Here is an 18,604-nt window from a genome sequence, read left to right on the forward strand (position 1 = left end):
GATACTGCAGCCCTGGGGTTCAGACAAGGACCACAGAAGAAAAGCTGCCTTTGGAAAAGCCAAGGCTCCACTTCCCTCCCCCTCCCTCAGGCAAGTACTTCATTTAAACCCTCTGTTACCGACCAGCTCCCTTCTGAATGAACTGTTCCCAGCAAAAGAGTTTCAAAAGAAGTTGAAGGGTGCACCACCAACAGCCAGATGATATTCTGATGCCTACAGCACTTCCTAGTTATGTACGAAAAATACTTCAACTCTGCTTAGTAGAGGAAAAAAAGCCACTGTCACCTCCCTCTTGAACGTTTGCTCTATTTTATAGGAGAAGATATTCATGCTTCTCTCTCCAGAGCTGTTTTTGGAACACCACAACATTTTTTGAGCAGCCAAAATCTGGCATTTTAGCCTAAGAAGGACAAATGGTGGAAATCACACAAGATTCAAGACAAAGATGCTTCTCTTGGCCAGGTCTGGGCACGAAGACAGTACCAAGGAACCCTGTCGCGGCCAGGCTGAACTACGGGCACAAGAAGAGGAGCGATGCCAGGCAGGCACATCGGGAAGCAATACAGGTTCCTATCAGATCTACAGCCCTCAAAAGTAGCCACAAGTTGAATGCCCGTTCCACGTACGCTATTTTTTTGATTTGCCTAGAATTTGGAAACCCGTTTTGCATCTGGACTGATCCTACAGACAGGTACACTGGAAGTAGTTCTCCACGTTAAACATTGTCCCCAAAAATTAATTAAAATAAAGCAGATTATAAGCCAAGGTGTGGTTTGCAGAGATTTTAAATGAAAGGCACTGCAGGGTCAAATAAAAGGTAGTGAAAAGAAACTTTCAGAGAACTGTAGAGGAAAAAAGCATCACAACAGCAGCTGTTTGCCTAGACAGAGTTTAGCGCTTCAGATCTCAAAAACATTAAAAGATCGTAACTAGTGATAGGGAACAAGATCTAGGGGGCCACGAAGTAACGCCTTCATCTGCAAGGGATAACCAAAAGTCCGTAATCAGTTTTTCTTGACCCTAATGCTTGATTCCTAGTCCTTTGAAAAACCTAGTCACGTGAAGTGACAGAAGGACTATGAGCTATAAAACACCTTACACAAAAGCAGCAGTAATATACCCAAATGTATTTTATTGGATTACTCTGATAGCTGTGGCTTATTTGTTACCTACTTCAGGAACGGACTGCAATACTTTCTGTTAAATATTTGTCTAAAAGTGGAGAAAGATTAATAACTGCAGGAAATTTTACCCTAACAGGCAATATATAAAATGCACTCGTAAGTCACGGGACCAAACGGACAGATTTTAACCACTAGGTATTTCCTGCAAAGCTAGTATTCCCTCCTTAAATAAGGTATTTTTATTATCCAGGTCATCTGGTGTCAAGACACACAGTACGTATTAAAGGTAAATCAAAGCAAACGTTTACTAGATTGTGATTTACAGATGAATAAAACTGGGTGGAGTTTGGTTTGTTACTATTCTTTATTTAAAGAAGGACTTAATTTTGATCACACTGCACACACAAATACTTAGACCAGCCCGTAAACATAGCTTCTGTTTGCTTCAGCACTGTGTAAGAAGCTAAACACACACACAAACAGCTGTGCTGGCTGACACCAAAGGCCTGGCTGGTTTACCATCCTATTTCTCATCAAGCGTGTAAAAACAAAGCAAGTTTTTTTGATATTTCAGTAATTTATAGCTCAGACGTGAACCAGTGGCAGTATTCACATATTTTACAGTAACTGTTACATTCTTTTTTTTGCTTTCCTGACCCTAGCCAGCCTCTCCTGGAAGGCCCAGAAGCTTTCAGGAGCCTGAGCAGCATTTGTTAAGTGTTAGGTCATGCAATTAAAAGCTCACCTCCACAGTCACAAAAGAGCACAGAGAAACCATGACAGCTGAACCCCAATAACCTGGAGTCAACACAGCTGTCCAGGGGTGTTAACCCATCTCGCTGGGTTTCATGAGCTGCTCTCCACATCACCTTAACAGACAAAGGGATGCTACTGCCTACCAGAGTACGGATTATAGGACAACAGGAAAAAAAACATCTTGGGATAGCGCAAGACTTCTTATGGGAGATACAGGGGATGAACCAAAGGCAGGGAGAAGGAGGGACAGAAGCAGTTTAAGGAGGAACAAGCATGGAAAAATAGAGGGATAAGGGGGTAGTGCGTATTTGTGTGTGGATATCTAACTGCCAACAACTGGAACAGGCTCCGAGGCTCAGAATAAAAGCCAAATCCCGTGCTTACCTGGTCTGTGCCTGTTGCCTGCCTCAGCAGAAAGAGAACCTCCTTGTGCCCTACGAGATCCAACTTTACCTCCAGTACCACCAGGGTAATGATAGATGACTGATGCTGAACATAACCCCTCGAGGGCAGCTAGAGATAAAAGAAAAAAAAAATAAGCAAATTAGTAGAGACACTTTCAAGAACTGAAGTACCACGCAGCTGAGTTTATTGACATGAATACAAAGTATGTTTTAATTGGAAAGGAGTGACAAAGGCCACGGAAAAGGCTGAGAAGCTCAACGTCCTTTTTATCTGTTTTCAGTGGGAAGGTTTGCCTTCAGGCTTCCCCAAGCCTACCAGCGGAATCTGTAGGATTGAGCCTTATCCCACAGTTCAGGAAGAAAGACATCTGAAGTACTTAATCCAACTGGCCACAAACCCACAAAACCAGACAGGATGCACCTGAGGAGCTGCCCTCTATCACCTTGAGCAGGGGGAGGTTTCTAACGACCAGAGAAAGGGAAACATCACACCCGTCTTCGAGAAGAAGGCACTGGGGTCTACACTCAGGGCAATCTCAGCTCCCTGACGAGGCTATTAAAAATCCTGGACGCAGTTTTCAAGCCCACGAAGAACAAGAAGGTGTCTGGGAACAGCAAACATCGATTTACAAACCAGTCCTCAGCAACCTCCTTGCCTCCAATGAGGACAAGTCTCCCAATAGCATCTTTATAGCCAAACTGATGAGATACAAAGTGGAGAGGTGGGCAATAAGCAGGCAGAAAGCGGGCTGGACTGCCGGGCTGCTTTGAGCAGGTCAGAGCAGGGGACCTCCAGAGGTCACTTCCAACCTCAATTATTGTAATTTCCAGGAGTATAATCTTATAATCCACCAGTTGGGCCTTAAAATATCTTCATGCCCTGCACAAGTAGAAAAGTTCTCTTGTGCTTCAAGAATCCTGAGCCACCTAACCTTCTGCAAGAGAAGGAGGAAAGAAGAAGGTGGTAAAGTTTTCGTATGTAATTCACAAAGCACACAGGAAGCTAAAAGGACTTCCAAGTAGAATGGGAAAGTTCAAAGCAGAAGGAAGATATGCCACTGGAAGTTAAACACTCGTGGCTTTGGTAGATGTAAAGGCAAAAATCTTCTGCTAACAGTCGACAGTAATACCTGCAGGAAAGATTTCAAAATCATCTGTACTACCCACTGAAAAAAGAAATATTTTCAAAAAAAAAGTATTAAAAAGTCACACTTTTCTTTAAAAAAATAAATAACCTTTTACTACAGTAACACATTTTGTATTGCAGGTTTTCTTAAACACCTTTCTTTCTCATTTCTTACTAATTTATTGACTTCATTCTTAGCCACGCTTGAAATTCAGATTTTGGCCAAAGCTGCTCCTACTTTTCATAATGCAGAAGGAAAGTTATAGAAGACACTTTAATTTTCTGGATTTTAGCAACTAACTATTCGATTCACTATCATCACTTAATCCTACCTCCGAGCCACAGAAAATCATTTACAGACCGCAGCAGCTCCACCGCCATGTGGTAGTGCACCAAGGAATCCTGTAACATCCCAGCTTGTAAACACAGGTCACCAACGTGCTTCCGCATCCGGCCTTGGCAACGCTTCTTGTAGTGTCTGCAAAATAAAAAGTGCAGTTTGCAGTTATTTCCAAGAAGCAACTATCTGAGGTAAAGTCAATGCTCTTTCCTCCTTAATAGCAGATCAACGTTTCTTTACTCTGTTTCTCTGAGCAAATACTCAGTATGAATTCTAACCAGCATAGTACGCAGATGTAAAAGAACCAACATTTTGAGGAGACACTGAAAAAAACAATGCAAACTTGGGCTAGATAGAATTTATGGAGTCAGGTGAAGTTAGGAGACTGCCCTTCAGGGTGCTTTAACAGCCTTGCCACAAAAGAAAGAAAATAAACACGCACTTGTAAAAAGTAAAGAATTGCTTACGCTTGTAAAGAAATACTACCTGTTCAGAAATGTTATGGCTCATGAGAACAGAACATTTTTCTTTCAAAGCAATGGTGAGTGAAAGAAATTGATGACGCCTTCATCTCCTTTCCATTTTTGTCCTACTCCACGCTTACAGACCCAACAAAACCACTGCCACTTCAGGCAAGCACTGACTGGGTTTCTCTTGCTACCCCTTTTTTAGTTATTTGAATAAAAGCTGAGACAGCACCAGCAATAGTTTCTTTCCTTTCCCAAATAAAATCAATAGACAAGGTGGAACTAGAAAGGAATCAGGACATCAATCAGCATGACAAAGACACTAACCCTACTTTTTTGTATTTATTATTAAGTGGCAGCTAAAGCAACGTAACAGGTGCAATGTAAGACACGCAATACCTCCAAAGCACCCCATGGCTTAAGACAAGAGAAATCAGTCGTGGTTGAGGGCAACGCTACTCTCAAGTTAGTCAGCAATGCTTCAGATCTCCCCTTCTGCAGAAGTATTCCCTAGCAAGAAGAGCCTTGCTCGACCTCACTTTTTTCCTAAAGAACTGAACTTCAGCTTAGGCAATTTATTATTTTCTCTACATTACTGCAATAGCGTATCCTTCTGTTCTAACAATGCCTTCCAAGGATATGAAGATGTAAATACCTACGTACACACGGTATATTTGACGTTCCAAACTTCACACCAAGATTTTTTTTTGTCTCGACTAAAATAAAATTATCTGAGAATGAAGCTTTAATTAAAAGCATTCCCGTAGATGTCAATTCTTCATTATATGCGTGACGGCTTGCCAAAGAATCTGGATGACACGGGTTTCCAAAACTACAAAAGACCACCTCAGACTGACTCATGGTTTTACGTTTTTATCTTATAATAGTTGTAATTAAACTTTTTTTTCTTTTGAAAAACGCCCAGCAGAATATTTTTTTTAAAAAAATTCCCTAGCATATTTGAACCTCTCTAGCAACTTGAAACAGAAACCGAACAGGTAACATCCATTCTCTTATACCCTACAGCACACTTGAAATACGAGGAAACGTCACGACTAGGCGATGAAATGGGGCTCGAGGCGGTGCTTTCCTGCCAGGCAGAGCTTCCCGGAGCTGAGTTACCGTCTGACTGCGATAATCGCTCACTGCGATTTCAACAGACTGCTGTCTTTATGAAGTCTGATATGTGAAAAAAGTAAAAGAATATATGAAGCCTAAGGGAAGGGCTAAGAGGCATATTAATTTATATCCTTCAGATTTTAAGGTATAAAGGCTAGAAGAAACGGGAACAATAAGAACAATCGCAAGTTACTGGGTTTTTGTTTTGAGGGTTTGGGTGTGTTGTTTGTTTTTATACCAAAGACAGCCATCAAGTGCTAAGGATAGCCCCTGCATTCAGCCGTCAAGCAATGTCTTACTCCTTGTAGCTGGTTCAAAAATAAAAGAAAAAGTTCAAGAGGACAAAGAAAGTAACTGATTTGGATGGACGGACGGAGAACGGCAATCTAAAAAGAGAAGATATATGGACACGTGCACTGTCCATATAAAAATCAAACAGAAAAATAGTCAGAACCAGTGTCACTGTTTAGAAGAAAATGTGGAAATTTTAAAAGGAGACAAGAAGTCTGTCTTCTATTGCTCCTCTCCAACTAAAATGTTGTAAGGTAATTCAGTATCAACGTACATCCCACTTTTCTCATCCGTCACGTCATGTTCACAATTGATGTGGAGGTGACATTAGACAAGACTAAATACAACGGTTGTTCTTCATCTTTCAAATACGTCAAGGAATTCAGGTATTTATCTTTTCGTTTTTCATCAAGCATCATCTTTAAGACAAAAAAGGAAGAAAACTAGAGGTGCTCTGCACAAACTATGGAAGAACATCAAACCTTAGCAAGATGTCAGCCTGAGCTTTAGGTTACAGAGAAATAAGGTGGCCAAAAATGTGCTTTGTAAACTCGTAAACAATTTACACTCTCATACACAACCCTGATTAGTGTCGGGTTTTACTGGTCTCTACATTTCAGATCGAAACAAAGAGCATCAGTGTCATATAATTTTTAAATTTTAACACCAAGTAAGTAGTGGAATTAAGGACCGGTTTCTTTCCAGAGCTACAATTCCTTTTGAAGATGCTAACACTTCTGATTTCCTCTCCCTACATTTTCAAGTGTTCTGTGCTTTTATGAACAAACCACACTCCCTATTCTCTCAAAACTGTAGGTTTTAAGGTGTGTTTTTTTCCAGATTTTCTACCTTGCCTATTATTAACTTCACAAATACGAGTCAGACAGCAAAAGGGATATTGCCAGACTCCTAAGCCAGAGCCTAATACCCAAATTATTTCGACAGCACTGCCTCACCAACAGCTCTTCCTGACCAACCCCTAATTTTGCTGGAAATGTATGCACACCAATATATTCAAAACGTGAATGCATCTATTCATTACAGTCAAACTTGGGTGTCAGCGAGCATTGCTCATTCACAACATTTCCCTTTTAGGAACTCTTCCTGTTTATAAACAAAAAGGATAATTTACTCCCGACGATGAAGAAATATACCACTATTTATTAAAAATCCAAATTTATTCAACTTCATTTAGCTCTCACAATCAACAACAAGGACTTCTGACCATTTCTCAATTACTTTAAGTGTGTCCAAAAAAGATAAAAGGCAAAGATCACATTAAAATTAAACCCGCTCTCCACAGAAAGTAAAACTCAACTCAGTTGATATTTGGGAAGCTGGTTTCGAACTCCCATGTCTACAACATCAGGTCATTAAAAGCATGAGGAGACTGACTGATACTTTTTTCAATCCACACTGGATTGCAAATTTAATTGAAAAAAAATATACATGCATATTTATCCCGGCAGAACATTATGGTTATTCATTCTAACGTTTAGCTGGCTTTGCTTCACAGGTTCACCTGAAGAATCAGGCCACGTAGCTGAAAGCAAGAAGCTTCTGCATATTTTCTCCCTTATTTAATTTTGATTAGAGCTTTGGTTAATTGTTTCGGCTCTCCACCACTGACTCTATTTGATGGCAGGAAGTTCACAAGCAAGAATTGGTACTTCTTCTAGAGTAAGACAATTTTTGCAAGGTCAGGTCCTTCTTGTACCCTGCTGCCAAGAGCCATTTCTCTTTTCTTCCTCGAGAGGAGAATTTAGGACGTGAAGTCTCACCCCAGACACACCTACGGCTCACCCAAACACCCCAAAAGCTCTTCTGGAGCGTGTGACACACTTGGAAATGCCCTCAGAGAAGGTAACACCCCGTAGCGTAGGGCTGCACGTGGGATCCTGCAGCATGCGGGCAGCCAACCCATCTTCCAAAGATCCTCTCCTGGACACAAAATCAAATTACTACAAAAAACACTACAAAATTTAAATTCTTATTCTCTGAAGTGGCTCGGTTGTGTTAAGCTGGTACCTAACACGCTCTTCACATGCTCTTCAGAACAATACTGACCAGCATCAGCACCAGTAACCATAACTGCTGCTTCAAGCTGGAGGCAGTGAACCTGTTCTGGGACCCAGAAAGCCCTACTCATGTCCCTTTCTACTCCATTTGCTATATAAGATGCAGGCTTTACCCCTGCGTCCTCAACTCTTTTCTAGGCTACCAGCATCATTTTATGGGAAAGTCAGAGTAATACATTTCAAGACAGAATTTATTTTCACTACAAAGCATCCAGTAACAAGTTTGCAGGACTTTCTGAATCCTCCGCGTTTCGAAACGGCTGAATTTAAGAACAGGAAACATGCAAAATGAATTTGCAAAATTCATGCAGAATGCTTCAACGAAAATTTCCATCCAATTCCGCCGATTCCGGTTAGCATGCAGAACTAGAGACTTCACCAATCGTACCAGTGTCCGGACTTAAGGAACAGCTACAGCATTTCATCATCTGCCAGGACTTTTCAATTTGGAAACGAAACACGGGCAGCAACAGCTTCATGGCTTTGGGGTTTAAAAAAGAAAGCAAGTTCCAGAGGCCAGCAGCCGCCTAAGCAAATCATGTGTGCCCTACAAAAAAACTCAGCATTGCTACCAAAAGATAATTGCCAAGTGTGCCCAAAAGTGTCAAGCACGATAGTGAGGCTCCAGGCAGCAATTATTTTTGTGTGTACTGAAAAACAAATATAAAAAAGCAACGCTAAACTATGCAATGAATGCAGAGTGGAAAGGCAGTTCATGGAAGAAAGCTAACTACTTTTAAAGAGACGCAATCACAGCCTACCTTTTTAGACCCAATAACAAACTCACAGGGCAGTATGAGAGAAGAAGGAAAAAAAAAAAGAAAGGAACAGAACAAAAATTAGAAAGACAGAGAACAGAAACAAAATTAACAGCCACATACACATCCCGAGATATCACAGAGGCTGGCAAATCAGTGAACAGATCCCATCTACTACAGTACAGAGAAATGCACATCTGTAAATAGAGCCCTGCTTTCTCACTGCTCGACAGTGTTACATGGAAGCCTTACCAGTAGGAAACACAAAAAAAGGTCCTAAGACACAAACTGCTATAAAATACATTAAAATGAGCATGGTTCATTTGTTAGCTGGAAACAGGAAATAGCAAAATAATAGGAAAATTAAACAGACGCTTTCTGGCGTTTCTGATGAGTGTTTCCCTGCTTGAAGCTTGTAGGACTGCGGTGTCACCACGAGAAATTGCAATTCCATTCTCTTTGATCGCTCTCCCGACCTTTACAAACAACTATCAGGTACATCTCATTTCAGAAACTTTTACAGTTATCCTTAGTAGCTCCAAGACCACAAATACTTTACCTAATTTACGGATGAGAAACTGGAAAAATCAACAGGTTTGCCACGATGACCTGCTGGCTGGCTGCTCCAGGAATTACACCTACTTCAGCCTCCCACTCCTACAGTTCTAGGTAACAGGACAAGCTTTCTTCAAGACTTCTTAGGACTTAACCCCGCTATTTTCCATATAAACAGTTTTCTACCAACCAAAAAAGGTAGCCTACACAAGCCACACCGAGTTTTCCCGGGTGTTATGGTCACAGCACAAAGCCCAGGCACTTTGTCTCATCTTTTCATCATACAAGCACCTTGCAGAAGACAAAGAGCAGCTCCCCTTTTTCGGAGAATTCTTTTACTTGAAGTTCAGCCTAATAATCCCTGTTCCTAATTTATGAACTCTGCTTCTTAAAACAAGCTGACAATGTTGCACTTATTTTGCAAATTAGAGACAAATACTAATTCCTGGTATTACTGCTAGTCACCTAACTGAGCAAGAGAGAACATCGATCCTATCCACCTAGTCCTTCTCGTAAGTATTAACCCTAATATTTCACAATAAATTGCTGGAGGAGAGTCTACTTTAAGAGACTAAAAGGGTTTGGTTGTTTTAATTTGTTTTCAAACCACGCCATCATAATTAGCATGTCCCATGTAACTTCTTAATGTATTTTCACTCCACATATCAGCCCCATTCGTTAGCTGAGTGTTACAGCTGCACTCCAGCCCTAACGAGACCTTCGCTACACACCGGGAAATTTACCTTTAAATTTGGATGTTGCAGGAAAATATATACTTATTTAGTCCAAGTAGGCATCTTCAGCTACAGCAGCAGAAACATGTTCTCTCTGTTATAAGCTAGCTTCCATCAATTTAATAAAGAATATTTGTTGTGTTGTTGTTTTTAACCAGTTACACACCAGCTGGTAGGTCAGGATAAATAGAGTAAGAAGGGGGAGAGGATGAAAATAGAGGGATAACCTTTATCTCTAAGAGGGATAACCTTTATCTCTAACCCTTTAACCATTTTCACCTACTCTAACAAAAGCTGTTTCACTTGCTTGTCTACCTCAATAATTTTCATTTCTATTTCATTCTTTAAATTCTTTATTTAGACTCAAAACCAGCAGCGTGGAGAAAGCTATTCTGCCAGATGCTCTCACGTACACCCTGCACGTTTAGACAGCCTTCATCCCTCACCCAACAGAATTAGACAGCACGGCATCTCACAAACAGAAACTGGACTCAGGTGAGGAAGGTCCTTCCTAAACCTGCATCCCCCTATCAGGGCCTCACGCAACACTTTCCCCTTAATTGTGGAATCTGTCACTGCAAAACAGAACGTGATAAAATAAAAACGCTTCACTGCAACCCAAGTAATAAAATGAAATACGCCAGCATTTCACCGCTCAAAACCTACGCTGGCAAGAATATATTACTTTAATAAACTGACCTTCAAAAACACTTCACGGTCTTGAATTTCTGCTGAGAACACAGAAGCTGAGATTTGTCCTGCTGCATGAAAGGTGCCTGTGCAGAGCAGCTCACGCACACCACACACCTTTACTTCGAACTCAGCGAAGGGCAGCTCCCTTTTTCCGTAGTGCTTTGTCAGTACAACTGATCTTTACTTGGGACTAGATTTCTCCTTTCTGTTACAAAATTCAAAAATATTTAAAAAAAAAAAAAAAGTCCAGGCATTTAAACTACCTCCTTACTTTCCTCAGTCTCACAAAATACCAAACTGATTGGAAGGATCTCTTTATTCAGCTCGCTTGCCCTGTTTATAAATAAATCCCAAGTTTTAAAACTTGGTGCGTCAAATGAGAAGCGCTAACTCCGCAGCAAAATAAAAGCTGAAAAATGCTCTTACTGCTGAACCAAAGAGGAAAGATTAGAACATTTATCACCTTTTCTCTGAACAGCAAAGCACAGCAAGCACTTAATTAAAGCATATCCATTAGCTTAGACTCACTGAAAACCTATTTAGTGTTCAAACCACTGCTTAACTATTTTTAGAACTTTTTTTTTTTTTAAATGAACCAGGTTGGGGGGTAAGGCTCCTACACCTTCCATTTTGCAAAGAATTCAGGTACAACACTAGGTCTGCTGCAACTTTTCAGTCCAACAGCATAAAGTAACCTCTTGGACAGGTAGGGATAAACATCCTGCCTGTTACTGAGCTCCCCACCTAGTCAGAATCTCACAGGAATTATTTGGCCATTGGTTGCGCACACACCCTGCTCCTAAAAAAGTAATGGGTGTGAACAAGGGGTTGATTTCCCAAGCACCACATGGAAGGATGTTACTTAAAAGACACCATCAACATAATTAATTTGGATATTAAGGCAAAGATTTTGGGGGCCAAAACTCATAGTTTTCTTAGTTAACTGGACACAGGAAATCTTGGTGATTACGTTCATCCACAATTCATCCAAACCGAGTAATCAAAGCCGAGATACTAAAAGGGCTCACCTAGTCTACAAAACCTTACTGCCCACAGAACATCCAAAAAAAAAACAACAGTAAAATAAATTCTCCTGCCCATGAAAGCAGAGTACTGCAGGAGCTAACCAGCACACTCAAGACAGAGCAAGTTCAGCTGTGCACCACCAAAGAGCAAGCAGGGATAACTTAATAATTTTAATTCTAACTATTTAGAAACTTAGAACACTTTCTCCTAGTACATCCCATTCTTACACAGAAATTCTAAGGCTGGGATTAACGACCCAGGCAGGCAGACCTGTTGAACATGATAAGGAAGCTTCGCAAACATGCCTGTACAGCTCCTGACAGCCCGGCCTGGATGCTTCAGCTTCCACACGCAAGAACCGCTACTGGCATCCCTAGTCGTACAAGACGGATGTGAAAGATGTTATTTTCATGCACTCTATGTATTTTGATAGGACTTCCACACTTCTATCTTCTGAAAGAATAAAGGAAGATGGACTTGAGTTCAAGCAGCCGAGTCAAGCAGGCTTTGCACCTGTCTACAGCTAAAAGGCCACAACTACCAATTCCTAACACCAGAAATATTTAACACTCAAATCTGAAAGCTACGCGTGCACGTGGTTAGGAAGGAAAGATGCAATGCGAGGAGGAAAATTTAAAAAAAAAAAAAAGTAACAGACAAAACAAAAGGGAACAGCAGCAAAACAAGATGGGTCAGGAATATCAAATAATTAAAGAGACAGGGAAAGACACTGAACTTAGACACCAAAATACGGTCACTATTTCGTGGGATGAAAAAGACAACAGAGGCTTAGAAAAAAAATAAGGATTAGTCTACTACTCCTCAACATAACATGGAATTACTTTAATTGATGTTAATTTAATGTTTTTTAACACCGTATATCTATAAATCATTTGAATCTTTCCAGCAAAATGTCTCATTACAGTGAAATCTACCAAACCTCTCCTGTGAATACTTCCTGCTACTTGATTTGCCTCATAAATTAAAGATTTATATATATATATAAACTCACAGTCTCAAATACGGTCAGACTACTAATTAAATTCTCTTAAACTACAGCAGACACACACATGAAGATAGGGGCGCGACCTTTGTCGTGAAAAAGCATGCTTTGTTTTTTCTAATAGTCTTATTCTAGAGGCTAGCAATTGCCGCACAGATTTTTCAAGACCTGCAAGCTGCCAAAAATAGCTGCTTACCTACTGTCTGTGTCCAGACCTACAAAATCCTTCTTCTCAAAGGGAACACAGAGGAGCGGAATCTTGTCTCCAGACTTATCAGTGGCTCTGTCAAGCCGCTTAGACTCCAGCACAATGAAGAGGGATTCGATAAAATCTTCTATTCTCTTCTCCACGGTTTCACATTCATCATAATTGGGATAAAACGCCACATCCGTGCGGGGCTGCTCTGCAATCTCTCCTTGAAGGCCAAAGACAAACAAGCGGGAATCATAGAGCGTGGAACCGTACATTTCCTTTTGAAGATGGAATTTTTCAAAAGTCTGAGGCCAGTCCTTTGCAGAAGAACAGTCTGTGATAGTTATCAAGCCCACAACTTTCCGGTGTGTCTGAAAATCCCCCCATTCGTTGTTCTCGGGGGGATAATGGTGCCTATAACGGATATACAACACGCGCTGCGAGTCGCGCACGTTAACTTGACTCACTGCTGAAATTCGCTTGTAGATCCTAAAAAAGCTCTCTTCGGGTACGATGCCGACCGGCTGAACCACGACCAGGAGAGTCTGGTGATCCTCGGCACACTGCATGTAGTCAGGGACGCTCATTTTGCATCAACTGCAGGCTAGGAAAAGAAAAAAACAAGTGCATTATTTCTTTTAACATTCAGAAGCACGCGCGGCTGCCGAATGAGACCAGGACTTTGCTCCTAAGCACTTCTGCACCCTGTGCATTACTTTAAAGGCATACTTGTAGGGTTTTTTCCACCTGGCTCTGTTCCCCTGTCCCGTTCATGGTGCAGCTACACGGTGCAAGCTGCACGAGCCAACATCGTGCTCGGGGCAGCAGGGTCTCCACCACCAGGGCTGCGGATTAAACGTTTCCTGAACCACGACCACCTCCGCACGGCTTTCTCCTGGCCTCTGTCTCCAGCCTCACACCAAGGGGAACCACGGGGAATCGTCTGGGGTGGAACCTGAGTGGGGATGGCCCAGGTGGGGATGAGCCAACCTGGCACTGCCTTGACACAGCCCAGGCCAAGGACAATCAGCTCTGAACTCCTAAATTTGGGTGAATGAAGCAAAATCATCATTTTCTCAAAGCCCACGCAGGAAGGGGGGGGGGGGGGACACCACACCATCAGTTCTGGATTTGCACGTAAACATTAAGCACTCCCCAAGCCACCTAAAATGAGTTTCAGCGTCTCACAGGCAGGCACAGCCCCAAACCCTCCGCTGGGGGGGGGGGGGGGGGGCCCAAACCCCTCTGTGCCTGGACTTTCTGCCCCCGAGCACCCCCCCACCCCAAAACCAAGCAGCAGGCTGACCCCGCACACACACACCCGGAAAGAAAAGACTTTTGAGGCAAAACAGATGGCGGAAAACAGCTTTTGTGGTTTTTTTTTTTTGGTTTTTTTTTTTGGAGGTTGAGAGTGTAACGGGGGGGTGCCGAGGAGCTGCCGGCTCTGTGAGGGGGGCACCGCGCTGAGGAGATTTGGGGGGGGGGGAGGGGGGTGGCACTCACAGCCGGGCCGGGAGCCGCCCCCGCCGCCTCCTGCCGCCGGCACGGAACTGACGGCAATGGCCGCCCCCAGCCGGGCAGGGCGGCGCAGGCGCCGAGGGCTCGGCGGGAAGGTGGCGGCGCCTCAGCCCCGGTGCCTCAGCCCCGGCTCTCCCCGTAGGATGTGGTGGCGGAGGGAAAAAGGAGAGAGTCTTCCAAGGGGGGGTTGTTCAAATGATGCCCTCGTCGGTTGGCAGGGGGATCACAGCTGCTGGTAGATGTCCCTGTTGTGTGACTGAGAGCTACAGAGGCTGTGACATCGTTGAGAAAATAAAACAGCTGTCATAGACTCGTAGAATCGTTAAGGTTGGAAAAGACCTCCAAGATCATCTGGTCCAACCACCCCCCTACTACCAATGTCACCCACTAAACAATGTCCCCAGGCACCACGTCCAACCTTTCCCTGAACACCCCCAGGGACGGTGACTCCACCACCTCCCTGGGGAACCCGTCCCAATGCCTGACTGCTCTTTCCGAGAAGAAATGGCTCCTCATGTCCAACCTGAACCTCCCCTGGCACAACTTGAGGCCATTCCCTCTAGTCCTATCACTAGTTACCTGTGAGAAGAGGCCGACCCCCAGCTCCCCACACCTTCCTTTCAGGTAGCTGTAGAGAGCAATAAGGTCTCCCCTGAGCCTCCTCTTCTCCAGACTAAACAACCCCAGGTCCTCACAGGACTTGTGCTCCAGGCCCTTCACCAGCTTCGTAGCCCTTCTCTGGACACGCTCCAGGGCCTCGATGTCCTTTTTGTAATGAGGGGCCCAAAACTGAACACAGCGCTCAAGGTGTGGCCTCACCAGAGCAGAGTACAGGGGGACGATCACCTCCCTGCTCCTGCTGGCTGCACTATTCCTGATACAGGCCAGGATGCCGGTGGCCTTCTTGGCCACCTGGGTACACTGCTGGCTAATGTTCAGGCGAGCATTGACCAACACCCCCAGATCCTAGGTTTGAAACTGGCTCCTAGGTTTGGTGAAGAAAGCAGAACATTGGCACACCTCATTACAGCAGATCTGTAGGACCAATTCCCAGAGAATTGTCTGTTTTCCACTCAGGCAAGAGGTGACAGGAGTTCCCTGCCACTTGGCACCTCTGGCCCCAAATACCAGCCTTCCCTTCCCAAATTGTTCTCCAAACTGAAACCTCTCAGGTGATGCCAAGCCTCTGAATTTACATCTCTTCCCATTTGAGATCCACTGTGTGTGACTGCACCCTGAGGGATTTTCTGTAATCCAGAACCCTGATAATCAATTTAACTATGATACTAAATTATGAGAGCTTCTATTACTGAGGTGGTCTGATAAAGCATTCATTGTTGATATGGGGAAAATCTTCAGGAGGGCAGCCCAAGGAGCGTTGCCATCTCATTTATGAACAATTAATGGAAGCAGTGCACTCTTCCCAAAAAGAAAACTGAAGAAAATGTGTTGTGTTACCTCTGTGTTTAGAAAGTGTAAGTCTTTAAATTTCCTAAAATGTACAATTTTAAAACTAGTTCCCACACAAAAATTTGGGGGATAACAAATACCAGCTTTGAGCTGGTAAATAATAGTGAGCTCCCTCAAAGCTCACTTGTTACAGGTACATTGCTGGGAAAAGATTAAAGTGCTTGGGAAGGGTCACTCGATCACAAACCTACCTCCAACACACAATTATTAAATATAAAAGTAGATAAATGAATGGTCTTAACTCATTTTAGGAGAATAATTACTTTAATATCCTGGTAAGCAATATATTTCTCATTGACAGGTCAGAAGCCTCTGCTAAAAAGAAATGGAGCTGTCAGCTGGATGCCTCTATTTAAAATGCACAGCATTTATTAGATTTACAGATACATGTGAAAACACAAGGGACATATTACAAATTTGTTTGCACATTGGTAATCTACAGCTATGGGGAGAGAAATAAACACTCAGTAACCATACTCCTCTTCTGTAAGTTTTACTTCGTATATTTATACAAATATGTATATATCCTATGACCATTGTCAATCCAGTTATTTTCTGCTTGCATTTGTGTATTAGCATTTAATTTACCAACTGCTCAGACTCATCTCACATTTTGAACAACACAACCTTCTTTTCCTTACTGTGTAACATTTCATCAAATCCCTTCAGAATACTTCTTTTGCCTTGTACAAGACAGTACTGCTGCTTCATCAAGAACTTGTCTGTTTCCATTGTTTGTAAATGTTGCTTTTTTATTGTTTTGTATTGTATTTTATATTTGTGCTTCAAGTTTAGAGGACACTACTACAGAAGTTGTTTTCCTCTGTGACAGTATGCATCTTGTGCTAAACACCTCTTTCTTTTAATATAACCTTACATTTATTGTCAGTGCCAGCTACTTATCCACACCTTGCATTTATGCTTTGTCAGACTGACTTCAGCTCCTCTCCTTGACTGCTGATGCAGGCAGATGTTTCCTCAGTCCAGCACTTACCGCTGTTCTTTATACAATAATGGTGAATTTCAAGACTCTTTTTTTTGTGTGTGTGATTACAGAGTATAAATAATTAAAAATCTATTATCTATTTTTAGTCTATTATCTTCTTAAATGTGCATGGACTTTTTTTTTTTTAAGCTGTGCTCTATTTTCATATAAAGAAAATTTATCCTTTGGGTTTTTGGTTGGTTGGTGGATTTGTTTTGTTTTGTTTTGGCTCTGCCAAACAATTTACAGTCTTCATCATATTCTCTCTGGAATAAATGGAAGATCTTCAGTGCAGCTAGAAGTGCCTCAAGCTCTTGCTCTTTCTCTAATAGTACTCTAATTTCTCTTAGTAATCGAGGGAACAGACACTTTCTCCAGAATACATTCCTTGGGGAATTCTGATTATATCAGCTTTATCATGATTTTTTCTTCTACCATATTATGCCATGCTATAAAGGTGCGATACAGCGAAGTACTTTTTGATGATTCAACATTCTTTTCTTCCTTCAGGTAGCTCATTACATTTCAATGAGTTGTCCCCATTTGAGCCAACTATTTATTATTGGAGCAGCAAGTCTTACTGCTACAGCTGATGTACCTCCACTCAATACAGAGCTGTACAAGTAAAATCAGTCAATTAGGGAATCAAATCAGTACATTTCCTCAGTTAGGTTCCACTTCAGATTCAGCCCATGAATAAATTTGTTCCAGGGTAGTTCAGGTTCAGAGCAGTAACAGTTCATACCAGTAACCTGGAATTCATGCACACTGCCTCACATTAAAAGGGTGATGCTATAGAAAGAGTTCTCTTTCATAAATACGTTTTTCACAGAGGTGTAGGATGGAATGTACTGGGTTTATGTGCCAAGATTTTGGTAGTGGGGGGGCTCTGTGAGAAGTTGCCCCATGTTAGAGAAGAGCCAGTTACAACCATCTCCAAAAGGGACCCTCTGCTGGCCAGGGATATGCGCCGGTTGCACCTCTGTGCAAGCAGATTTAAGAAAGGGGAAAAAAACTTTCTGTGCCACAGCAGCTAGGAGAGTGAGGAGTGAGAAGCAGCCCTGCAGCCCCCAAGGTGAGTGCAGCAGGAGGGCAGGAGGTGCTCCAGGCACGCAGCAGCAGTTCCCCTGCGGCCTGTGGAGAGGCCCCTGGTGGAGCAGGCTGTCCCCCTGCAGCCCATGGGTCCCACATGGAGCAGATCTCCACGCTGCAGCCCGTGGAGGAGCCCCCCGTGGAGCAGGTGGATGTGGCCTGGAGGAGGCCGCGGCCCATGGAGAGCCCCCGCAGGAGCAGGCCCCGGGCCGGAGCTGCAGCCCATGGAGAGGAGCCCACGCAGGAGCAGGGGGTCTGGGGGGAGCTGCCGCCCACCCATGGGGGACCCGTGCTGGAGCAGTTTGCTCCTGGGGGATGGATGGACCCCGTGGGACGGAGCAGTGTGGGAGCCGTTCTTGAAGAGCTGCTGCCTGTGGGCAGCCCACTAGTATTTGTAAAAGATTCACTGTCATAGTAATGTCAGCTGTTTCCACAAGATGTCACAAGACGATAAGGATCAAACAGAGCCTGCTATCCATATAGCATCACTGTACATTATGCTTCACTTCAGGTATAAGTTACAGAGTAGCCTCACCAAAGTTGTAACCTCAAAGCAATTATGCAGTCTAAGAGATTTTGACTGTCAGTAACTGTCAGACTAACTGTAGTAGTTGTCTCCAAATACAGTAGTGCTGGAACCAGTGCCAACGAGCACATCGCTGCACCAGCCTTGCGCTGAGGTGCTGGCAGCTGCTAAAGGTGCTACCTTCCATTAATAATCCAGTGTCGTCTGTATGAAAGCCCTGTCCTTATGTACTTGCCAAATTCTCTATCAGCTCATAATATTAAGTTAAAAAATTCCCTGTATTTTCCATGTTATATGATACTTTGCAGGTGCATCCCTTTCTGCCTAAATTCCACGTGAACAATTA

The 18,604-nt window shown here is 43.0% G+C and overlaps 1 protein-coding gene across 8 annotated transcripts in view; it reads right to left on the minus strand.

The window, feature by feature from the left end:
- The window catches only part of TRAPPC9 (trafficking protein particle complex subunit 9), a 465,357-nt gene extending 451,103 nt beyond the window's left edge, over positions 1-14,254 (minus strand). For 6 of the 8 annotated variants that reach the window (XM_040547346.1, XM_040547344.1, XM_040547349.1 and 3 more), the window contains exons 1-4: positions 14,171-14,254; positions 12,671-13,271; positions 3,743-3,888; positions 2,265-2,393 (exon numbers count right to left, since the gene is read on the minus strand). In XM_040547346.1, the coding sequence (XP_040403280.1) occupies positions 2,265-2,393; positions 3,743-3,888; positions 12,671-13,254 (859 nt within the window). In that variant the 5' untranslated portion in view covers positions 13,255-13,271; positions 14,171-14,254. Of the gene's footprint in view, positions 1-2,264; positions 2,394-3,742; positions 3,889-12,670; positions 13,272-13,396; positions 13,848-14,170 lie in introns of those variants that run through there. The other 2 variants (XM_040547347.1, XM_040547345.1) reach the window with 1 other exon arrangement.
- Between the last annotated feature and the right edge of the window lie 4,350 nt (positions 14,255-18,604).

Source organism: Cygnus olor, chromosome 2 (assembly GCF_009769625.2).
Source record: "Cygnus olor isolate bCygOlo1 chromosome 2, bCygOlo1.pri.v2, whole genome shotgun sequence".
Taxonomy (NCBI): Eukaryota; Metazoa; Chordata; class Aves; order Anseriformes; family Anatidae; genus Cygnus; species Cygnus olor.